General features: G+C 46.9%; 1 protein-coding gene across 11 annotated transcripts in view; it reads right to left on the bottom strand.

Annotated features, from left to right (window-relative positions):
* Positions 1–19,366, bottom strand: part of CPPED1 (calcineurin like phosphoesterase domain containing 1) — a 100,784-nt gene that overhangs the window by 23,603 nt on the left and 57,815 nt on the right. For all 11 annotated transcript variants that reach the window (XM_042921600.1, XM_042921593.1, XM_042921590.1 and 8 more), the window contains exon 3: positions 9,645–10,067. In XM_042921600.1, coding sequence (XP_042777534.1) covers positions 9,645–10,067 — 423 coding nt within the window. The remainder of the gene's footprint in view (positions 1–9,644; positions 10,068–19,366) is intronic.

The following is a 19,366-nucleotide window of genomic DNA, read 5'->3' as shown; positions in this document are numbered from 1 at the left end:
ATGGATTGCCATGATTTGTCTCTTTTTGCAAAATAATGTCTCAAATCAACCTTTATCTTTATTTCATCACAATTTTCTAAGACCTACGTTCCCCACATTTTTAACAATTTTTTAAGTCTGCTTACTTATTTTGAGAGAGAATACATATGCGCACGAGGTAGGGAGGGGCAGAGGGAGAGAGAGAGAGAGAGACAGAGAGAGAACCCCAAGCAGATTCTACACTCAGTGTGGAGCCCAACTCGGGGCTCCATCTCACAACCATGAGATCATGACCTGAGCTAAAACCAAGTCAGATGCCTAACTGACTGAGCCACCCAGGCACCTACAGTCCCCATTTTTTAAGTGAGCTTTTTCTGGTACCCATGATCCTCAGCTAAGAGCCTCCCTGGACTTGTATCCCAAGGGAGCCAGCCAGGGTACAGGGGTGGCACGGACCCCTCCCTGTTTTGTCTGCAGAAGGCATAATTCACATGCTCAAGGTCAAAGGACGAGCTGAGAAGCTCACCCTGGAAGAACGACCGCTGGTTGCCGAGGCCAGAGGGGCATCTCACACCCGGATGGACTCCCCGGAACCTCGCTCCACGGACCCCTCAGACGGTACGGCTCCAAGCCTCCCTGTTGAGGCGGACCAGCTCCTTCCTGGGTTAGCCCCCGCAGAAGGGCAGGTGCAAAGTGGAAGTGCGGGTGAGCAGGTGGGCAGGCCCCAGCACAAGCTGGCCTGGCGCCTTGCTTTCCTGCCGTCAACACCTGTGCCCGATGCGCACTCTGCTCATTACGCCGACAGCAGCATGGCTAAGAGGTCAGAGCGCTGGGGCAGGTGCCCAGCTTGGCCACTTCCCAGCTGTGTCTCTCTCTTTTCTTGTCTATAAAATCAGAGCAGCGGGACCTGTACTGTTGACACGCACTCATAGAACTGTGCTGTAATATTTAGTGAGTGGTAATTACTATGACACGAATGTAATGTTAATTGTGCTGTAAATGGCTTATGAAATAAAACTAGTACTGAGGAGGTTGGTTACCCTGTGGTTTCTAGCACCCACTGGTGGCACATCAGGGGCTGTCGCGGGGACATGGGACTCCAGTGTGGTGGGCAGAGGAATAGCACGGTGCCTAACATGGTTAGGAAGTCTGGGGTCCTGACTCTGGCAATACTCCAGCAAGCCAGCAGTGGGCAGGGGTGTGACCTTGTGGAAAGGAGAAGATACATTCCCTACGCTTCTCTTTACCGAACGTGAAGTCACTCACAGTATCCTCAGGGTAATGATGTTAACGGCAGTAAGACGGATAACCCCAATGGCACTTTTGTGACTGAGCACCCGCCGGGAGCCAGACACTGTGTCAGGGAACTGGATTAGCTTATCTGATGCCCACAAAAACCTGACATAGTACTACCTGCTTCACAGCTCTGTGACCGGGACAGGTGATTCCACCTCCTGGACTCAAGTCTGCCCGTCAGTGGCAGAGACAGAACACGGACACCTTGCGGGGCTGTTGTGCGGGCAGTGGTGACAATGAGCATGGCCACTGACAATACCATCAGTGTAAAACTGAACGTGACCCAGGGTGCCTGGGTGGCTCAGTCGGTTAAGCGTCCGACTTCGGCTCAGGTCACGATCTCACCGTTCGTGGGTTCAAGCCCCGCACTGGGCTCTGTGCTGACAGCTCCGAGCCTGGAGCCTGCTTCCGATTTTGTGTCTCCCTGTCTGTCTGACCTTCCCCTGCTCATGCTCTCTCTCAAAAATAAAATAAAGATTAAAAAAAGAAAAAAGATGGAACATGACCCATGGCTCTCAGGAAGCTTGTTCATCCTCTCCCTTTCTCAGCAGAAAAGCTGCTCTACTAGGTGTCTTCACTGGCATCTGGGAGGGAGCGAGACTCCACCCCCCCAAGAGAGACACAAGCACAGGCCGCAAGGCCGCACCCAGGCAGGGTGACCCAGCAGGAGGTTCATGGCTAAGGTAGCATCGCACCTTCCCTGGACATGCCCCCTCCCACCTGGGCATCGTTACTGCAGGGAGCTCCTTTCCGAGGCTCCCAGTGCGGCACAGGGTAGTGCTCTGTGTAAGACAAACACCAGAGAGAAGGGCCTCTCCTTCTTCTCATGTGTCTGTAATTTAAATTTAAAGATGACTCAGAAGCCAGACAGCCTCTGTGTGTGCTCAGCTCGCCCACCTGTACTAAGGACAGGTCACAGGGTCCTCCGCGTTGTTATCCAAAGGGGTGCCATTCTTTCACCTCTAAATCAATCATCAACATGCCAATGTTTTTGTTAAGTAAAATGAGAACACAAAAACAAAAACAAAGCAATCTCTAGCTTATTTTAAATAACAGTATTCTAAATTCTAAATGTTCACTTATATTGTTGGCCACGGTGGGGGCAAATACCTCTTAAAGGAAAGTGAGTCCAGTACCTAAAAAGTACCTTCCCAGAACCAGTATGGGAAGTCAGAGTGTTTAGCTAAACTAGGGATATTTCAGTTTCACAAAGGAATCCCACTGCTCATGTGAAAATGACATTGCTATTTAAAAAAAAAAAAAAAAATGACCTAAAAAGAGAAGAGACAGTGTTTTGATTTCATAAACTTAAAACAGTCGCTGCTGCTTCCCATGCACTTGTGCGTTTCTGAAAGGCCACGATGGGGTTCTTCAATAGGATTTTATCATTTTTAGCTTGAGAGGGACCCACCATGCCGCAGAAGGAACCGCGGTCTGTCATGTTCATTACCCTCCACGGTGCCTAGCCCCGGGCCCCTGCTACTTGTTGAATGAGTAAATGTTGACTTAGCTCTGGAAACCAGCAGCACACAGTTACACACGCCAGATTCTCAATTTATAAATATTTACAGTCAGGACTTGATTTCGACTTTAATTAGCCCAACTGTTAAGGATACCTCCACAGTGAGAAATGAAACCCATCCCGTGGCACCAGATGCAGCTTCGGCAGTTGGGCTCTTATCTCGGTTTAGCGTGAACGACGTGCAGACATCCAGTGACTAAAGCATGATGGTTTAGGGTGAACTGATCAAAACAGAAAACAGATCCAACCTGGGAAAATGAATTCAAGACCAAATATAACTTAAAGAGGGTAAATTTCCTCAAGCTGCTAGGCCCCCAGAAACTCTGGATTCTACAGACGCTGAAAAAAGGATAGGTGATGCGTTCTCACTTGAGAGTTGGTGAAACTTTTTAAAAAATGTTCATTCATTTTTGAGAGAGAGAGAAAGTGCCAGTGGGGGGAGGGGCAAAGAGCGAGACAGACAGAATTTGAAGCAGGCTCCAGGCCCTGAACCGTCGGCAGGGACGTGGGGCTCAAACTCACGAACCGTGAGATCATGACTTAAACCGACTGAGACACCCAGGTGCCCCGAGAGTTGGTTACGAAAACAACCACTAGGATCCTTTTTTAAAATACATTTTATTTTTTTTTTAATTTTGTAAATGTTTATTTATTTTTGAGAGAGAAAGAGAGAGGGAGGGAGGGAGGGAGGGAGGGAGACAGAGAATCCAAAGCAGCTCCGTGCTACCAGCACAGAGCCGGACGCGGGGCTCAAACTCACGAACCGTGAAACCATGACCTGAGCCGAAGCTGGACGCTCAAACGATTGAGCCACCCAGGCGCCCCTTAAAATGCATTTTAAACAAAGGGCACTGTGAGATGGCTGCCATTGTCTTGTGGACACATTTGCTAGATTCAGAAAAACCTGCCTATGACAGCGTGTATTCACAGGTGTCTTCAGCAACGCATCAACTGGTTTAGAAAAAGTAATGGGGAGTCAAATTCTGTCACTAAATTCCAAAGGAATTTTTCCATCTAGTTGAGGGCTTCCCTGCCTCTGATAAAAGCAAACATAGCAAGTATTCCTTATCCGCACTGAAAAATCTCACAGTCCTTGAGACACTGTCCATCTTCCCGCACATCCCAGGAGCTAAGAAACTTTCTGTCTAGCTTCACTTCCCGTAGTTTGTATTAGAAGAAGAGTTGCTAATTGCTTTCTTTCGCCACTTACAAAGTCAGGTTGGCACGTGCCTCTCCTCGAGGGGAGATTCTCGCACACACGCCCTCTCGAGGAGACCCTGCCCCTCCCGCCGGCATCCCAGGGCGAGAGGCACCGCCTATGGATAAAGCCAGACCCTGCGTCAAGCAAATTTGCCGGCTGTGGGCTCGTGGTGGGGTCCAGGGTCATCTCATGACACACAGCCCTTCGTGGAGCACATACTGTGTCCCCGCGTCACTTCAATCTGGTGCTCACACCAACCCTATGAGGCTGGGACCAGAGCCCCCATTTGACAAGTGAGAAAACTAAGGCAGAAAGATGTTGGGCAGCTCATGTGAGGCCATGCAGCTGGGGAGGGCCACCAGAGGATCTGAATCCGGGTCTGTTTGAAACCCAAGCTTGCCTGCCGCCCTGTGCTGTGATATGGCCCCATTGCTCCCGCTGGTGCACACCTGCTCTCCCTACACCACCTCCACGAGTTCGGCCCTACCCGCATGGTAATGGTGCTACTACTGACGATTTTTACCTTGAAGAGCCACTTATGTATTTTTTCAAACACATGTTAAAATAAACACCCAAGTGCTGGACTTAAGTGCCCCCAGGTCACCTCCCACAGGGACCTCCAACGGGGCATGCTTCACCCGGGTGTGTCCTCCATGGAGGAACCTGAGGCTCGCTCTGGGCGGACCCTTCAGCGGGTCAGGCAGCTGCCGCGGTGGGGTCACCAGAAGCATGCTGGAGTTAGATGCACGCATGGTGTGGACACGGTCTGAGGGCAGGGCAGGAAGATTTCTCTGAGCCAAAGGCGGGGAAAAGTACGACCCGCCGGCTCACACCTGGCTTTTGTAAGTAGAGTTGTGCTGGAACAGGGCCACGCTCATTTGCTGATGTATGTCTGTTACTGCTACAAAGGCAGAGCTCTGCGGTTGCCACGGAGACCACAGCCCAAAGTGTTTGCTGTGTGCCCCTTGGCAGAAAAAGTTCACCAAGACCCCGCTTTACGTGATACATTTCCCATCCAAAGCTCAGTTCGCCAACACTGATCCACAGGTAGTATCGACATTATCTATGATTCTGCTGATAAGTATGTGAATCAAATCTAATTCCATTCCACTTAGCCAATATTTGTTTATTGACAGGGCAACCACATGACAGTTTTGGCCAGAGGCTGGGCTTACAGAGGTGAATAAAGCTGGGATTCCATTTTTGGAGGAATCAGGACATAAACAAATAATCTCAATACAACTCAGAAGGACATCAGAGTAGAATCAGACGTTTTATTTTTCCTACAAAGTGGACCCTGGAAACCCGACCATTTTGTTCTTTCAAACTTTGAAATTTTCAAATGATAATTATGGGCTAAGATCTCTTTCTCTCTCCAGTTTTTTTTTTTTAAAGGAATAAATACTGGAGATGAAACTATTTCTGTGAAATTACTCATTAACTTTTGCAGGAAAGATCAACTTATTGGAATGTTTTGTAATTGCCAAATTCGCTCTGGGCTCCCTACTACACAGTTCTCATCTCTATGTTGAGAATGGAAAAAAAAAAAAAAAAGGTATCGAGACATCAAGGGAGATGAGGTCAGTTAAAAGAGCCAGACTTTTGTTTTTTAAGATTGAGTTCTTAAATTGGAATCCGTATTAACTAGGTCACAAATTAACCTTTTGCTGAAAAAGGCATGAGGGACAGAGACAGTGGTTGCGTTCAACCACGATTTCATTATCTACTATCTGTCTTTGCAACTCAACTAGGTATCAGGTGAATTAAGGGAAAAACCAATTTCTACATCCCGTGGATGTGATGAAATTGATTATCCTCAGGCAGTACAAAGGAAGACCGAAAATAACGGGTGCAGCTCCCCATCTGTGCGTCTGTCCTGCCCTGATAACTGTTTATTTGCGCTGGCTGTTGACGACGCTTTTGTACCACACAAAGAAGGTTTTTCACTGAGCTTCAAAAGGAGAAACAGAATGCATCCGTTTCTAGGGAAACCTGAGCGGGGAGGCTCGCAGGCTTGGATTCATAGAACGCATCCCAACACACACGGTGGCCCATTGTATAGTAACACCCCTCCTCCTCATTTACCTCATCCCGTTTGAAAAATTAATGCAACAATGAGAGATGATTGTTGATGTTCGTTATTAAATCATTTATTCATCCCACACAATGATTCAGAATTATTCATTAAGCTTGCTGGAAGGAAGCTGGGTTTTACCTCCATGGTGGTTTGAGGAGGGATGTGCTCTTTAAAAGGATATTTTATAACAACACAATTATCATAATTAAAAGCTACCCTGATATTCTGATGAGCCTTTGACATATTTTTGAGTACCGGCATTTTAACTCAGGGAGATAAAGGAGACTGGAATAGCACGAGGGAATAATATTGCTGTGGGGGAAAAGCTGGAGGCAGCATTAAACAGCAGCATCACCCCCAATTTGATCACGGTCTTGAAGTTAATGAATCTTATGAAATGTCACTTGAACTCTGGCTTTCCCAAAGGAGTCCAAGAATTACAATGCTGTGAGCTGAGCGATCTCTGGGATCGTGAGTCATGGGTGCACACATTCCCTAGGAGAGACAACCTACTCATGCTTTCACCCTAAGCAGATCACTCAGCCTGCCACCGAGCTGGGTCCACATCCGGCATGGATCTCTTCTTTTTTTTTTTTTTTTTTTCAACGTTTTTTATTTATTTTTGGGACAGAGAGAGACAGAGCATGAACGGGGGAGGGGCAGAGAGAGAGGGAGACACAGAATCGGAAACAGGCTCCAGGCTCCGAGCCATCAGCCCAGAGCCTGACGCGGGGCTCGAACTCACGGACCGCGAGATCGTGACCTGGCTGAAGTCGGACGCTTAACCGACTGCGCCACCCAGGCGCCCCAGGCATGGATCTCTTCTTGACATTGCCCTTGGTTTGCTGTGTGTGTGGAAGGCCATAAAGGAAAGGGCCAGGCTTGGTAAGCCACTAAAACTGACAGGTGACAGCAGGAAGGACACCTGTCTCTGCTTTTCCCTGGTTAAGCAGGCTTAGGTGAAGTTCCTAACGCCAGTGGCCAACAGGACTCCGTCTCATACGTGAAGGTACCTGGTGTGAACAGTGGGGGGCCAGGTGGGAAGAGAGAAATTGGCTGCTCTATGAACCTGGAAAGCCAGCATCAAGGGAGGACATCACGCAGAAACGAAAGGCTTGGACGTATGCTCGATCCTTGGAACGCACCTTGAAAAGCTCTATGCCCAGGAGCTCCGTGACAGCACGACCCTGGTCTCTGTGGCCAGCATACAGTGGGTGCTAACCAAATAAATCGGCTGTGCCAGTCCTTCATTCACTCTACAAACACGGATGAGGCACTGACTAGGAACTGACCTGAGCCAGGCGTCCTGAATGCAGAGATGAGCACAAGAGCACCCCCACACTCAAGGAGCCGAGTCTAGCGGGTGACTGAGATAAGTCAACACAAACGAGTCTGCTGGGATCAAGGAGAGCTGAGGAAGAACCCAGGGCAGGGCTGGGGGCACCTCACGCAGAAGGTGCTGAAGGGGAGTAGCTGGCCAGTGAAACGGGAGAGTCAGAGACAATGGGGAAGAGTGGGGAGCTGGCTTTGCCCTGGGGCTGAGGGGGGCCAGAAGGGTGGGGGGCTGGAGAGCTGCCACTATGGCCCAGATGGTGGCCTCAAGAGGTGGACAGTCTAGAGAGATGTTAAGGCACTGGAAATACCGGAGTCTTCTGGGCCGGGAGGCCCTACCGGAGATGGACCCGGCAGCGTTCCAGAGCCTGACGCCATTAAGGCTGGAGTAAGACTAGTTCCTCTGCTCAGTCTCACACTTAGCAAGCGAGCTCCTGACTGGAACGTGGCTTCCCATGTCGTTCTGCCCACGGGAAGAGACTGTGCCGTCGGGGCGGAGGGGAGGGTGTCAGCCGGGCTTTGCATCAATCGATGGGCATTCTGGTGGTAGACCCCCACCTCTGTGAGCCGGGGCAAGTGGAGCCCACCTCCAAGACCCGGACCAGCTGGGGGTGTGCTGAGAGCTCGCGGGGCCGCAGGCCCGAGGGGGAGGCGGCTGGCGCATCCCAAGTACCCCGCCGCCTTCCGGGGCTCCTGGTGGGTGGGCAGGAGGCCTCCCCGGAGGCTGCCTGGTTAGAGCCGTGGGCTCTCTCTTTATAAATGCCTACAGGTCTCAACATCGGGGGTGCCGGTGGGCCGCACGTGCACACGCCACTCAAGAACGTGGTTGACAGGAACAGGGAACAAAGAGCGGCCACGGGGATGGCATTTACATCATTTAACATTTGATATGAAAGGAATCACTTCTCTGGCATTAAATGTTCTCTCTGACATTATTCTCTGTTACAAAATAGTCTCCACGGTGGTGCTGATGCCATCTTGACACTTCATTTCCTTGTCATCAAAATGGTTTTCTGCACCAACTCAAGCATGGCATGAAACTTCAAAGGCCTCAATAGAAGTTTTCCAACTTCATCTCCATGGAACAGTTGGATAATGTCTCCAATTATGCAAGCCTTTTGTAAAATGTCTCAAAAATACAGAAGGGCCTATTGTACATTTAACAAGTAAATGCGAACACATTTAAATGCTCGAAGATGAAAAGAAGAGTATAAGAAATTTTGTTTTTTTAAATGAACGTTTGCTATGGGGTCAGGCCGCCACCTCCCTCTCCCTATCTCCTAACAAACAAGTGATGTATTCAAATTTTAGAAGCATTTGACGAAGTACACTCTGGAAAGATCTGAAAGGAGGCATTAAAACCAAAACAAGAGACACAACAGTTGTCAAAACCGGAATCCTGCCGTCACTGGTCACGCAGGGAATCGGCTTGGGACGACCCATTTCACAGGACAGAAACACTACAGGTGCTGCGGGGAGGAGAGAAGGAGGTGTGCGGACCAGTACGCCGTCCGAGGGCTTCACGGTGTGTGTGTGTGCGTGTGTGTGCGTGCACACGCACGTGTTAAATACGTGATTCGCCAAACATTTACAGCAGGTTAAATCTGACTAAATACATTTCTGTCTCCTCAATCTGGGGGAGAGTTTAGTCCCTGTTCTAGGAAAAGTGATGAGGCTCCAGGACACCCACGTCCCAGGACTCCCCGGGGTTACATCCAACACTGGTAAAGCCTGGCTCTTGAAGATCACCTGCCGTTGGGCAAGTTGGTGCTTCACAGAGGTATGAGAAAAGATGACGCTGGCATCATCCCTTCTCCCTGGGTCGGTACAGCCACACTCAGACCCCGTCCAACCCCAATAACCCCACACCTGCGGGACCCCCAACCTCAGCTGCCAGCAGCTGCCACAACCTCACTACTTGGTAGGCCAGGGGCTACTGGAATGCTTTACAGGCCCCTTCTCCTTTAATCCTCACACCCACCCTGTGAGAGACCTCCTTCTGCTACTCCCACTTGACAGATGAGGACAACGAGGCTGGAAGGCCAGGCGGCTCGTCCAAGGCCACAAGGCCAGTGAGCAGTGGAGCTGGGGTCAGAACCCAGTTCTGTCCAAAGCCCCCTCCTCTCTCTGCCTTGCCAGGCTGCGGGGGGTAGGGGTGGGGGTGAGGCGGAAGAAGGATCTGGAAGCCTCCTCTCTAGATGGCCCTCCCCACCAGCCCCCGGGGTCCAGGGTGCTACCTGCTCGGACGAGCTTGTCAGCCACCTCCCTGCGCACAGACTTGGTGAGGTTGAAGTAGTCGTCGTCCTCGTCGATGTTCTGGAGGAAGAGCGGGATGTGCTGGAAGACGATGGCGTGCTGGCACTCGCGCTGGCCCGCGATGCTCAGCTGCTGGTCCAGCCACTGGTCCTGCGCCTGCTTCAAGGCGGGGCACCGGGAGGCATCGTACCAGAACTGGGAGTTGAGCACGAGGCACAGGACGCCCCCGACCCAGAAGCTGAAGTAGTCGTCCCCCCAGGTCTGCTGGAACTCTGCCACGGTCTCGGGCGTGGGGGCGTTGCCCAAGTCGTGGTTGCCACTGACCAGCACCAGCGGGATGTCGCTGTCGACGCGGGCCAGCACCCGCTGCAAGTCCGCGGTCTGCTCCTTCCGCCAGGGCGTCCCTGCAAGAGTGAGGGTCACGTCTGAAACGGCCGTGGCGGTTCATGCATTTACTGACACAAGAGAGTACGATCTAGAAATACACGCAACCAGGTGCGTGAAACTGCAAATGGTATGTTAGAAGCAAATCAACAAGTGAGGCGGGACCTCTGGCCCGCTTCCCTCAGGGCGCTGTGGAAATTCAGAGTCTAAGTGGCCGTCTGCCCCAATGTTGCTGACTGGGAGATGATACAGAGTTATTCTAATATTAAATATTAGTGAGGCTTAATTTCTTTTATTCAGATGAAAAACAGTTGTGGCTTTTCTGTCCTCTCTCAATGGATCATCACGTGTGCCCCTATCGTGTGTGCACGCTTTGAAAGCTAGTCCCAAACCAACTGCTACTTAAAGTTATTCTTATCGTACGCATGGCCTTGCAGACTGTGTGAGCACTTGTACCGGAAAAATTCTTACAAATCAACTGGCCTGTGCATTTGGCCAAACCCCGCTCCCCCATGCCCCATACAGGGGAAGAGGTACTTTATATCCTACTAGTAGTGTGAAAAAGGGCACGGGCTCAATGTCTTTTTAAAAATTTTTTGACGTTCGTTTATTTTTGAGAGACAGACAGAGTGCGTGCAGGGGCGGGGCAGAGAGAAAAGGGAGACACAGAATCCGAAGCAGGCTCCAGACTGTGAGCTGTCAGTACAGAGCTGGATGTGGGGCTTGAACTCACAAACTGTGAGATAGGACCTGGGCCGAAGTTGAACGTTTAGCCAACTGAGCCACCTGGGCACCCCTCGATGTCTTAAATATTGTGTCTCACTCCGTCCTACCCCAGACACACAGGATTCAGTATGGAGATGATGATTTGGACAGAGAGTTGTCAAGTAAGTGGGAACCCTCCTCCACATTCCTGGTTTTCCCACTTCCTGCCATAATGTATTAATACTTTAATGAACAGGATTTGAAATGACCAATGCCATTCTGGATCTGGTGTTGGTTGGTTTTGATAGGTTTGGTTTTCTGAGCCCCTCTGTGCTAATTCATGCAACAAATATTTATTGAGTACTATGTGTAAGGCACCGATTTCGTTACCGGGGCAGGCCGTGAGCCAAAGAGACACGAATCTTTCCCTCCCAACAGGGGAGTCAGACAAGCGATCCAGCAGATGATAGGCGCACACCATCCGTATCACATGTTGTGAAGCGTTACTGAGAAAGGCAAAGTGGGTGAACGACAGAATTCCTGTACCACATTCGTCCTGAGGAACACACTCAATACTATGCGTAAGGAAAACAATGAGAGAAAACAGCGGCCAGCTTCCCCAGGGATGGCGAAAATGCACCTGAAAAACCTTGCCACGAGCAGACAAAAACTATACCCGACATTCTGTGTCCGTGATGAATTTAAAAGCAGGCAAAAGGATCTCTACCAAGTGACTGCAGCTAAGAAGGAGGACCAAATGCAGAGAGGAATTCAGGCTAGAGGGCCATAAAATAGGCAGGCGTGACACAGGAATGGGAAGAAACAGACTCGGGAGAGAAATAGAGGCAAGAGAGAAAACCGTTTCAGAAGTTCCAACTACAAGAAATTAGCAGTACCAAGATTTCCTTTACAGCCGACTAGATGCCAGTTTTTCTCAGTCTCCCATGTGAGCTTGGAAAGAATGTGCACTCTCTAACTGTGGAATATGGGGCTCTGCGCATTGCCACCAAACTTGGTCAAGGTGTGATTCGAATCTCCGGTGCCATTCATGACTCCTTGCTTTTGGCCTGCTGATCCGTGTCACTTTCAGAGACTTGGTTAAGTCTCCACTGTAACTGTCACCTGTTCCGTTTCTCCTTGTGACTATGCCAAGTTTGGTGTGCATTTAATTTTAGCGATGTTGTTGGGATGGGTAAGAGTTCAGAATTTCCCTATCTCACTGAAATAGCTTTATAATTCATTCTAATAAAATAAATAAAAAGTAAATAAAGAGGCAGATCTACACTGACGCAACAGAAAGATCATTAATATATTAAGTAAACACATGGAGGAAAAAGTCACATGTCAATTTTTAAAAGGCTAACACATATTCACATATGGTGGACGAAACTTCTCCAAAGACGTAAAGAAAACTATTAACTCTGGTTAAATCTGGGAAACAAGTAGGGAGGGAGGGAGACTTCCACATTCAGTTTAAAATCCTTTATACTACATTTTAAAAGTTCCTTCCTTCCTTCCTTCCTTCCTTCCTTCCTTCCTTCCTTCCTTCCTTCCTTCCTTCCTTTTTCCAAGCTTACATATACTAGTTTCCATTTTTATTTAAAGAAAGAAAAGTGTTTTTTTGTTTTTTTGTTTTTTTTAAAGGTGATTTTAGTTCCAGGATCCTAAGGTTTAAAGAAGATCCAGGAGCTATATTTTGTCAGCTGCATCCCAGTCAAGCAGCTGCATTTTGAAGCAGTCCCAATTTCTGGGATGAGGGGAATTGGTTTGGGGAAGAGGTGAGCTGGCTGACTGCCACAGGAGGAGTTCTTCAGGGGAGAAGCAGGTCCTGCCTGGCACCAGGGACCAGGAAGGCCCTCCCTTGGTGGTGCTGGGCATTAGCTTACAACCAATGTCTGCCTCCTCGCTCTTCTGGACTGGCCCTGGGTCTCCTGGTTTAAAGGGACTGACATTGCTTGTTTGGCTAAACCTGGACTGTGGACATCTGTGTTGACTATATGTAACCCCCTCTAAGACCCCATTGTTCAGTTCTTTTCCTACCTCAACAAACAGGGAGGATGACTCCTTTATGATCTTGAACGTGATAAACCATTTCAAAGGAACTCCATAAACCAGCGCCAATCTTTCCTTAACCGGTTTCCTAAAAACCCCAAAGCCACCACGAATGTTCTCTTCTTTCCATTCATGCAGACTTGGGGATACTTATCTGGCACTTACTATATGCATCAGGCACTGTTTTAAGGGCTGTACTCACATTAATTTGGTTTGACAACCAGTGGGGGAGTCAGGATTTGAACTTGGGGCTCCAGCTCAGAGTGCTGCCTCTGATTACAGTCTCTTGGTCACAAACTAAGATCCTAGCTTCCAGGGTGACTTTTCTCAGCCGTCCTGATCCATAGGACAAGGACTTTATAAGGCACTGGGATGCAGAGAGTCTCCCATTCGTGATTTTCAAAAGGCATTTCATCACGACCCTTCACATACTGACACAAATGACGTTTGATCAGCTAATGACCATACACAAAAAAAGCACCTAAAAGAAAGGCTTAGTCAAAACGGGGAAAGGAGACCCTGCCTACAAGCCATCTATAGTGAAGAGCTGTGAATTAGACACAGTAATAGGATGTTTGTTTCCAAACTTCGGAGGGATCCTGCTTTAGAGGAAACCACAAATACCCCCAATAAACTGTTAAAAAAAACCCAAAAAACAAGAAACGCATCTTCCCTGGATCCCTTCAGTCAAATATGAGCCTCTCTCATGAAGCTTTTCCAGAACCTTCTATATTCCTCATGTGGAGGCACAGTATGAAGGTGGGGTCTAGGGCACCTCGGTTTGGTCCTTGACTCTTGCCTTTCACAAGCCATGTGGCCTTGGGTGACTCACTTGGTTCCTCTGAGCCTTGGTCTCATCATGTATGAAATGAAGATGGTGACCTCCATACCTCAGAGGGCAAGCGTAAGGATTCGTACCAAGACCACGATTTTCAGAGTTTGTACAAACAGGGATGCAAAAGCACTGGCTGTCTTCCCTCTACCCCAACACCCGAATGTACTGAATTCTCCATTTTTGAGTCGTGACTCAAAGTGTGCACACAGCAATCAATAAATCATTTCTGAAGGAAAGAAAACATTCCCCAGGGATAGAAAGAATTTTTAGGTAAGAATTTAGAAGCGATGAAGTAACTTCTCGATTACAAAAAGCCAACAAGCTTAAGGAAAACACTTGCATTATTTTCAACATGCTTTCTTCTGTGTGTACCAGAATGTCTTTAGGGTCAGGACATCAATAACCCCTTAGTATTATTAACATAGCTGCTAGTATATCTTAAAAGTAGGTAGTACTTCCTAAGAAGTCATATTATTAATAGCAAAGCCCAAAGCCAAACCTCACGAGCATCAGGAACAGAAAAAATGTTACTCTGGCCAAGGACACCGAGTTTCCATGAGTTTCTTACGTATCAAGCAGGGCTGTGCACGTCACAGGAAGGATAGAAAGGGTCGCAGGGAAAGGGAAGAAGAGACTTTGGAGAAGGAAGAAAAATCACAAGAAATGACGGAGAAGAAAGAAGGAAATCTCCATTAAAATTTTAGGATTATTTGGGCACCTGGGTGGCTCAGTCGGTTAAGTGGCTGACTTCAACTCAGGTCATGATCTCGCGGTCCGTGAGTTTGAGTCCCGCATCGGGCTCTGTGCTGACAGCTCAGAGCCTGGAGCCTGATTCACATTCTGTGTCTCCCTCTCTCTGCCCCTCCGCCATGCACACCGCTCTCTCTCTTTCTCTCAAAAGTAGAATTAAAAAAATGTTAGGATTATTTGTTCTAGTTCTGTGAAAAACGTTGCTATTTTGTTGGGGACTGCATCAAATCTGCAGATTGCTCTGAGTAGTATGGACGCTTTAACCATATTTATTATTCCAAACCATGGGAATGGAGTATCTTTCCATTTGGTTGTGTGAGCGTCACAGAACTAGAACAAATAATCTTAAAATTTCTATAGAACCACCAAAGACCCTGAAGAGCCAAAGCAATCTTGAGAAATAACAACAAAACTGAAGGTATCACAACCCCAAAGTGAAGTTATATTACAAAGCTGCAGTAATCAACACAGTATGGAACTGGCACAAAAACGGACATATAGATTAATGGAACAGAATAGAAAGCCTAGAAATAAGCCCACACTTATATGGTCAATTAATCTATGACAAAGGAGCAAAGAATATCCAGTGGGAAAAAGACAGTCTCTTCTACACCAGGTGTTGGGAAAACTGGACAGCTACGTGCAAAAGAATGAAACTGGACCACTTACACCAAATACAAAAATAAACCTCAAACGGATTAAAGAACTAAATGTAAGACCTGAAACCAGAAAAATCCTGGAAGAGAGCAAAGGTAGTAATTTCTTTGACATTCATTGGCCATAGAAACATTTTTCTAGATATGTCTTCTGAGGCAAGGGACACAGAAAGCAAAATTAAACTATTGGGACCACATGAAAATAAAAAAAACTTTTGCACAGTGAAGGAAACCATCAATAAAACAAAAAGGCAACCTACTGAATGGGAGAAAATAGCTGCAAATGATATATCTGATAAGGGGGTTAATGTCCAAATTATTCAACACCAAAAAACCCAGATAATCCAATTCAAAATGAGGAGAGGACCTGAACAGACACTCTTCCAAAGAAGACATACAGATGGCCAACACAGGAAAAGATGCTCAAGAGTACTCATCATCACAGAAATACAAACCAACCACAATGAAGCTACCACTTTATACTTGTCAGAAAGGCTAAAATCAAAAGATAAGAAATAACAAGTATTGGCAAGGATGTGGAGAAAAAGGAATCCCCTTACGGCACTGGTGGGAATGCAAACTGGTGTAGCCATTGTGGAAAACAGTATGCAGGTTCTTCAAAAAATAGAGGTTCTTAAAAATAGAAATACCACCTGATCCAGTCATTGTGCTACTGGGTTTTTATTCAAAGCAAACAGAAACACTAATTCAAAAAGATATACCGGAGAATTATTTAAATAACCAAGATATGAAAGCAATCATATGTATCAACTGACAAATGGACAAAGAAGATGTGGTATGTATATAAAAACGGAATATTAGCCATAAAAAACAATGAGATCTTGCCATTTGCAACAAGGTGGATGGAGCTGGAGAGTATTACGCTCAGTGAAATAAGTCAGAGAAAGACAAATACCGTATGATTTCACCCATTTGTGGGATTTAGGAAAACAAGTGAACAAACAAAGGAAAAAGAAACAAATCAAAACCAAGATCCTTAAATATAAAGAACCGATGGTTGTGGGGGAGAGGGGGCTGCAGGGCCGGGTGAAGGAGACGAAGGGACTGAAAGCACAGGTACCGCGATGAGCACCAAGGAACGCACGGAACTTTTGAATCATTATATTATACACTTGACACTGATATAACACAATGTCGATTATACTTGAAGAAAAAACAAAAAGAAGACAGGAGGAGGACTGTTCCAGACAAGTCTCCACGGCGGATGAGGGGCACCTGCTGAAAAGGGGGTACTGAGTGAACAGGGACCCCGATGTCAGCACACACCTGCTAACTGAGAACTCTGGATGGGACTGACGAGGGCAGCATGGAAACCTGTGATGTGCTTAAAATACATTTTTAAAAAAATTTTTAAATGCAAGTAGTTAAAATAAAACCAGGAGGTAGAAAACATTATAAAGATAATTATAAAGTATTTATGTCATTCATTACCTTTGAATTTTTTCAAGTTTACTTATTTATTTTGAGAGAGAGACAAAGAGAATCCCAAGCAGCCTCGGCACTGTCAGTGTGGAGCCTGACGGGGGGCTCGAACCCATAAACCATGAGATCATGACCTGAGCCAAAATCAAGAGTGGGACACGCACCAACTGAACCACCCAGGGGCCCCATTAACTTTGAATTTTTGATATGATGTGGCACCATGGAATGTGTAACTTTTACTGTCATTACTCATCAAGGCAGAGATCATTATCTTCTTTCTTTGCAAATAGCCTTAAAATACACTGTCTGATAAAATCTCTTGGCAGACTTGGAAGAGAAGTAAATGTCCTTAACTAGATAAAGCACAGCTACAAAAAACCTGTAGCTAATGCCATGCTTAAAGGTAAAAGACTGAACACTCTCCCCCTCTGACTGAGAACACAGCAAAGGTGTCTGGTCTTGCCATTTCTATACAACATCATGCTGGAAGTTCTAGCCAGGGCAGTAAAACCAGAAAAAAGAAATATTTTCTCTTTCCCAACAGACTGGAAAAGAGAAAATAAAACTGCCTATTTTCAGAAGACATGACTGTCTCTGTAGAAAACTCCAAAGAATCTATTGTTAAAAAAAGGTTTCTAGATTAATAAGGGGGGGGGGGATTAGCTTGGTTATTGGAATCAAGGTCAGTATACAAAAATTAATTACATATATACTAGCAATGAAGAATGAGAGGTATAAATAGAAATATTTGAAAGATATTTAGCGGGTAGAAACAATGGAAGTCCTTGTTGTATGAGTTACAAGAAGAAGAAGGACTTAAAAATAATTCCTGGCATTTCAGCAACTAGGAGGTCATATCATTTACTGATAGGAAAAAGACTGGGGAGGAAAAAGATTCAAGGTAAAAATCAAATGCTCTTTTTCAACATAAAACTTGAAGTACTAATATGGATACAGGCAACAAAAGGAAAAAAAATGGACTTCGTGACAATTTTTAAAACTCCTGTGCGTCATAAAGCAGGAGAAAATATTTGCCAATCATGTATCATACAAGACATTAATATCCGGAACATAGACAGAACTTCTAAAATTCAACAGTGGATGAGGGCTCCACCTTCTGAAGGGAAAATAACACTGTGCTCTACTGAGAGCACATCTCTACCAGAAGTGCAGGTCGACACCACAAACCTTGAGTGCTTACCTGCTCACCACAAAACACCACAATAAACATATTTTGTCTTCTCCTCTGGGGAGAAAGGAGAACAGAAGCTGCCTCAAAGCCCCAGAGAGGATAACCTGGCTACAGAAAAGAACAGAACAAGAAATGAACAGCCAACCTGTGTGTTTCTATTCCCCTTCAACCATCCCAAACCTGGCCAGCAAACGCAGTGATGGGAAAAATCCACCAGAAAACTACTGATGAAAACCATCCACCTCTGAGACCTTCAAAACGTTTCCTCTCCTCTGTGGAGGCTGTCTAAATAACAGATGCTGCGAATAGATTTCAACGGTGTTATGAATCTATTTACTGTTTTAGTAAGACGACTTTCTTCTTTTTTTTCAACAAGCAAACCAATGTTTTTCTCTGTAGCAAATCGACACGAAAGGGTGCTGCTTAAAGAAAATGAGACTTCTCTATTCCCTGGTCCCTGTAGGCACAAGAACTCAAACGAGAGCTGATGCTAATGTACTCAACCACCGTCAGGAAAATTTAAATTAAATAGCAGGACAACTTTAGCAAGCACAGAAACAGTACGATGATGAAATGGGCTATTCATTCGGCAGGATCCAGAGTGGACTTCCAGTTCAATACCAGCGGCGGTGAAAAGAACAAAATCAATATGGCGCTCGAATAAGCACACTCCGAGCAGTTACTTACAAACCAAATGATTTCCCCAGCCTAGGCCAGTGTAGGGGAGGCAGATGAACTAGTCCGTGATGGGCAAGAATTACCTATCTGGAAAATGGCTGCTGTATGCGGTCAGATCCCTTCACACCTGCACAGTCTTGTTGGCCTGCCCCAGCTCTCAGGGGCTTGAATCTGCCTAGTATTTCACATGGCACCAAGGCTGGGCAGTGCAGTGAGCAGCAGTCTCCAGTAGCATTTTCTTGGTGAAGACACTTGGGAGATATATGTGAATTTGGTCTAATTTGGGATCGGCTGAATGCAGAAATTAACAAGACAGTGGGATATGCACAGAACACCCCCCCTTCCTCCCTCCTCTCCCTAATCCCAGTGGTGGGTTCTTGGCTGAGCAACCTCAGAACCCTTCCTTTTCAGTCCAGGCTTTCTGAGAAGGAAAGAAGGTTCAGCAACTTCTCCATCCAGCTGCAATCCAACTTCTACACACACACACACACACACACACACACACGCACACACTCAAGCACGCACATGCACCATTCCTCTATCCCTAAAGTCTCTTTCCCTAACGGAGCTGTAGCAAACTTGAGGTAATTAAAGGCACAGCTTGCAGTGGACTCTGTGAAGCTGCATTGGGTAGCAGCATGTGCCTATTACAGGCTAAAATGCTTCCTCTCAAATTCTTATATGAAAATCCTAACCCCCAGTAACTGCATACAGTACACAGGCCCTTCCCAGGAGAGCTGACCCACTGCCCTCTTCTTAAATCCCTCTTTACCTATCGTTCCTGCATCATAGAAAAGGCAAGACCATGTTTCTTCTGCTCTGGTTGTAGCTTACCTCTCGGAGGCCTGCGATGGCCCATGGGTGCCTCTTTGCAATCCGTTCTCACAGCCAGGCCACGAGATTTCCCAGCCGGGTCACCAGCCCGTCAAATTGCTCACTTCACGGAATTGCAAACTACTCAAAGTTTCAGAGGCTTGGCCTCGTCTTCTTACTCCTCATCCCACCTGA

Source organism: Panthera leo, chromosome E3 (assembly GCF_018350215.1).
Source record: "Panthera leo isolate Ple1 chromosome E3, P.leo_Ple1_pat1.1, whole genome shotgun sequence".
Taxonomy (NCBI): domain Eukaryota; kingdom Metazoa; phylum Chordata; class Mammalia; order Carnivora; family Felidae; genus Panthera; species Panthera leo.
This window is presented reverse-complemented; position numbering and strand designations above follow the sequence as displayed.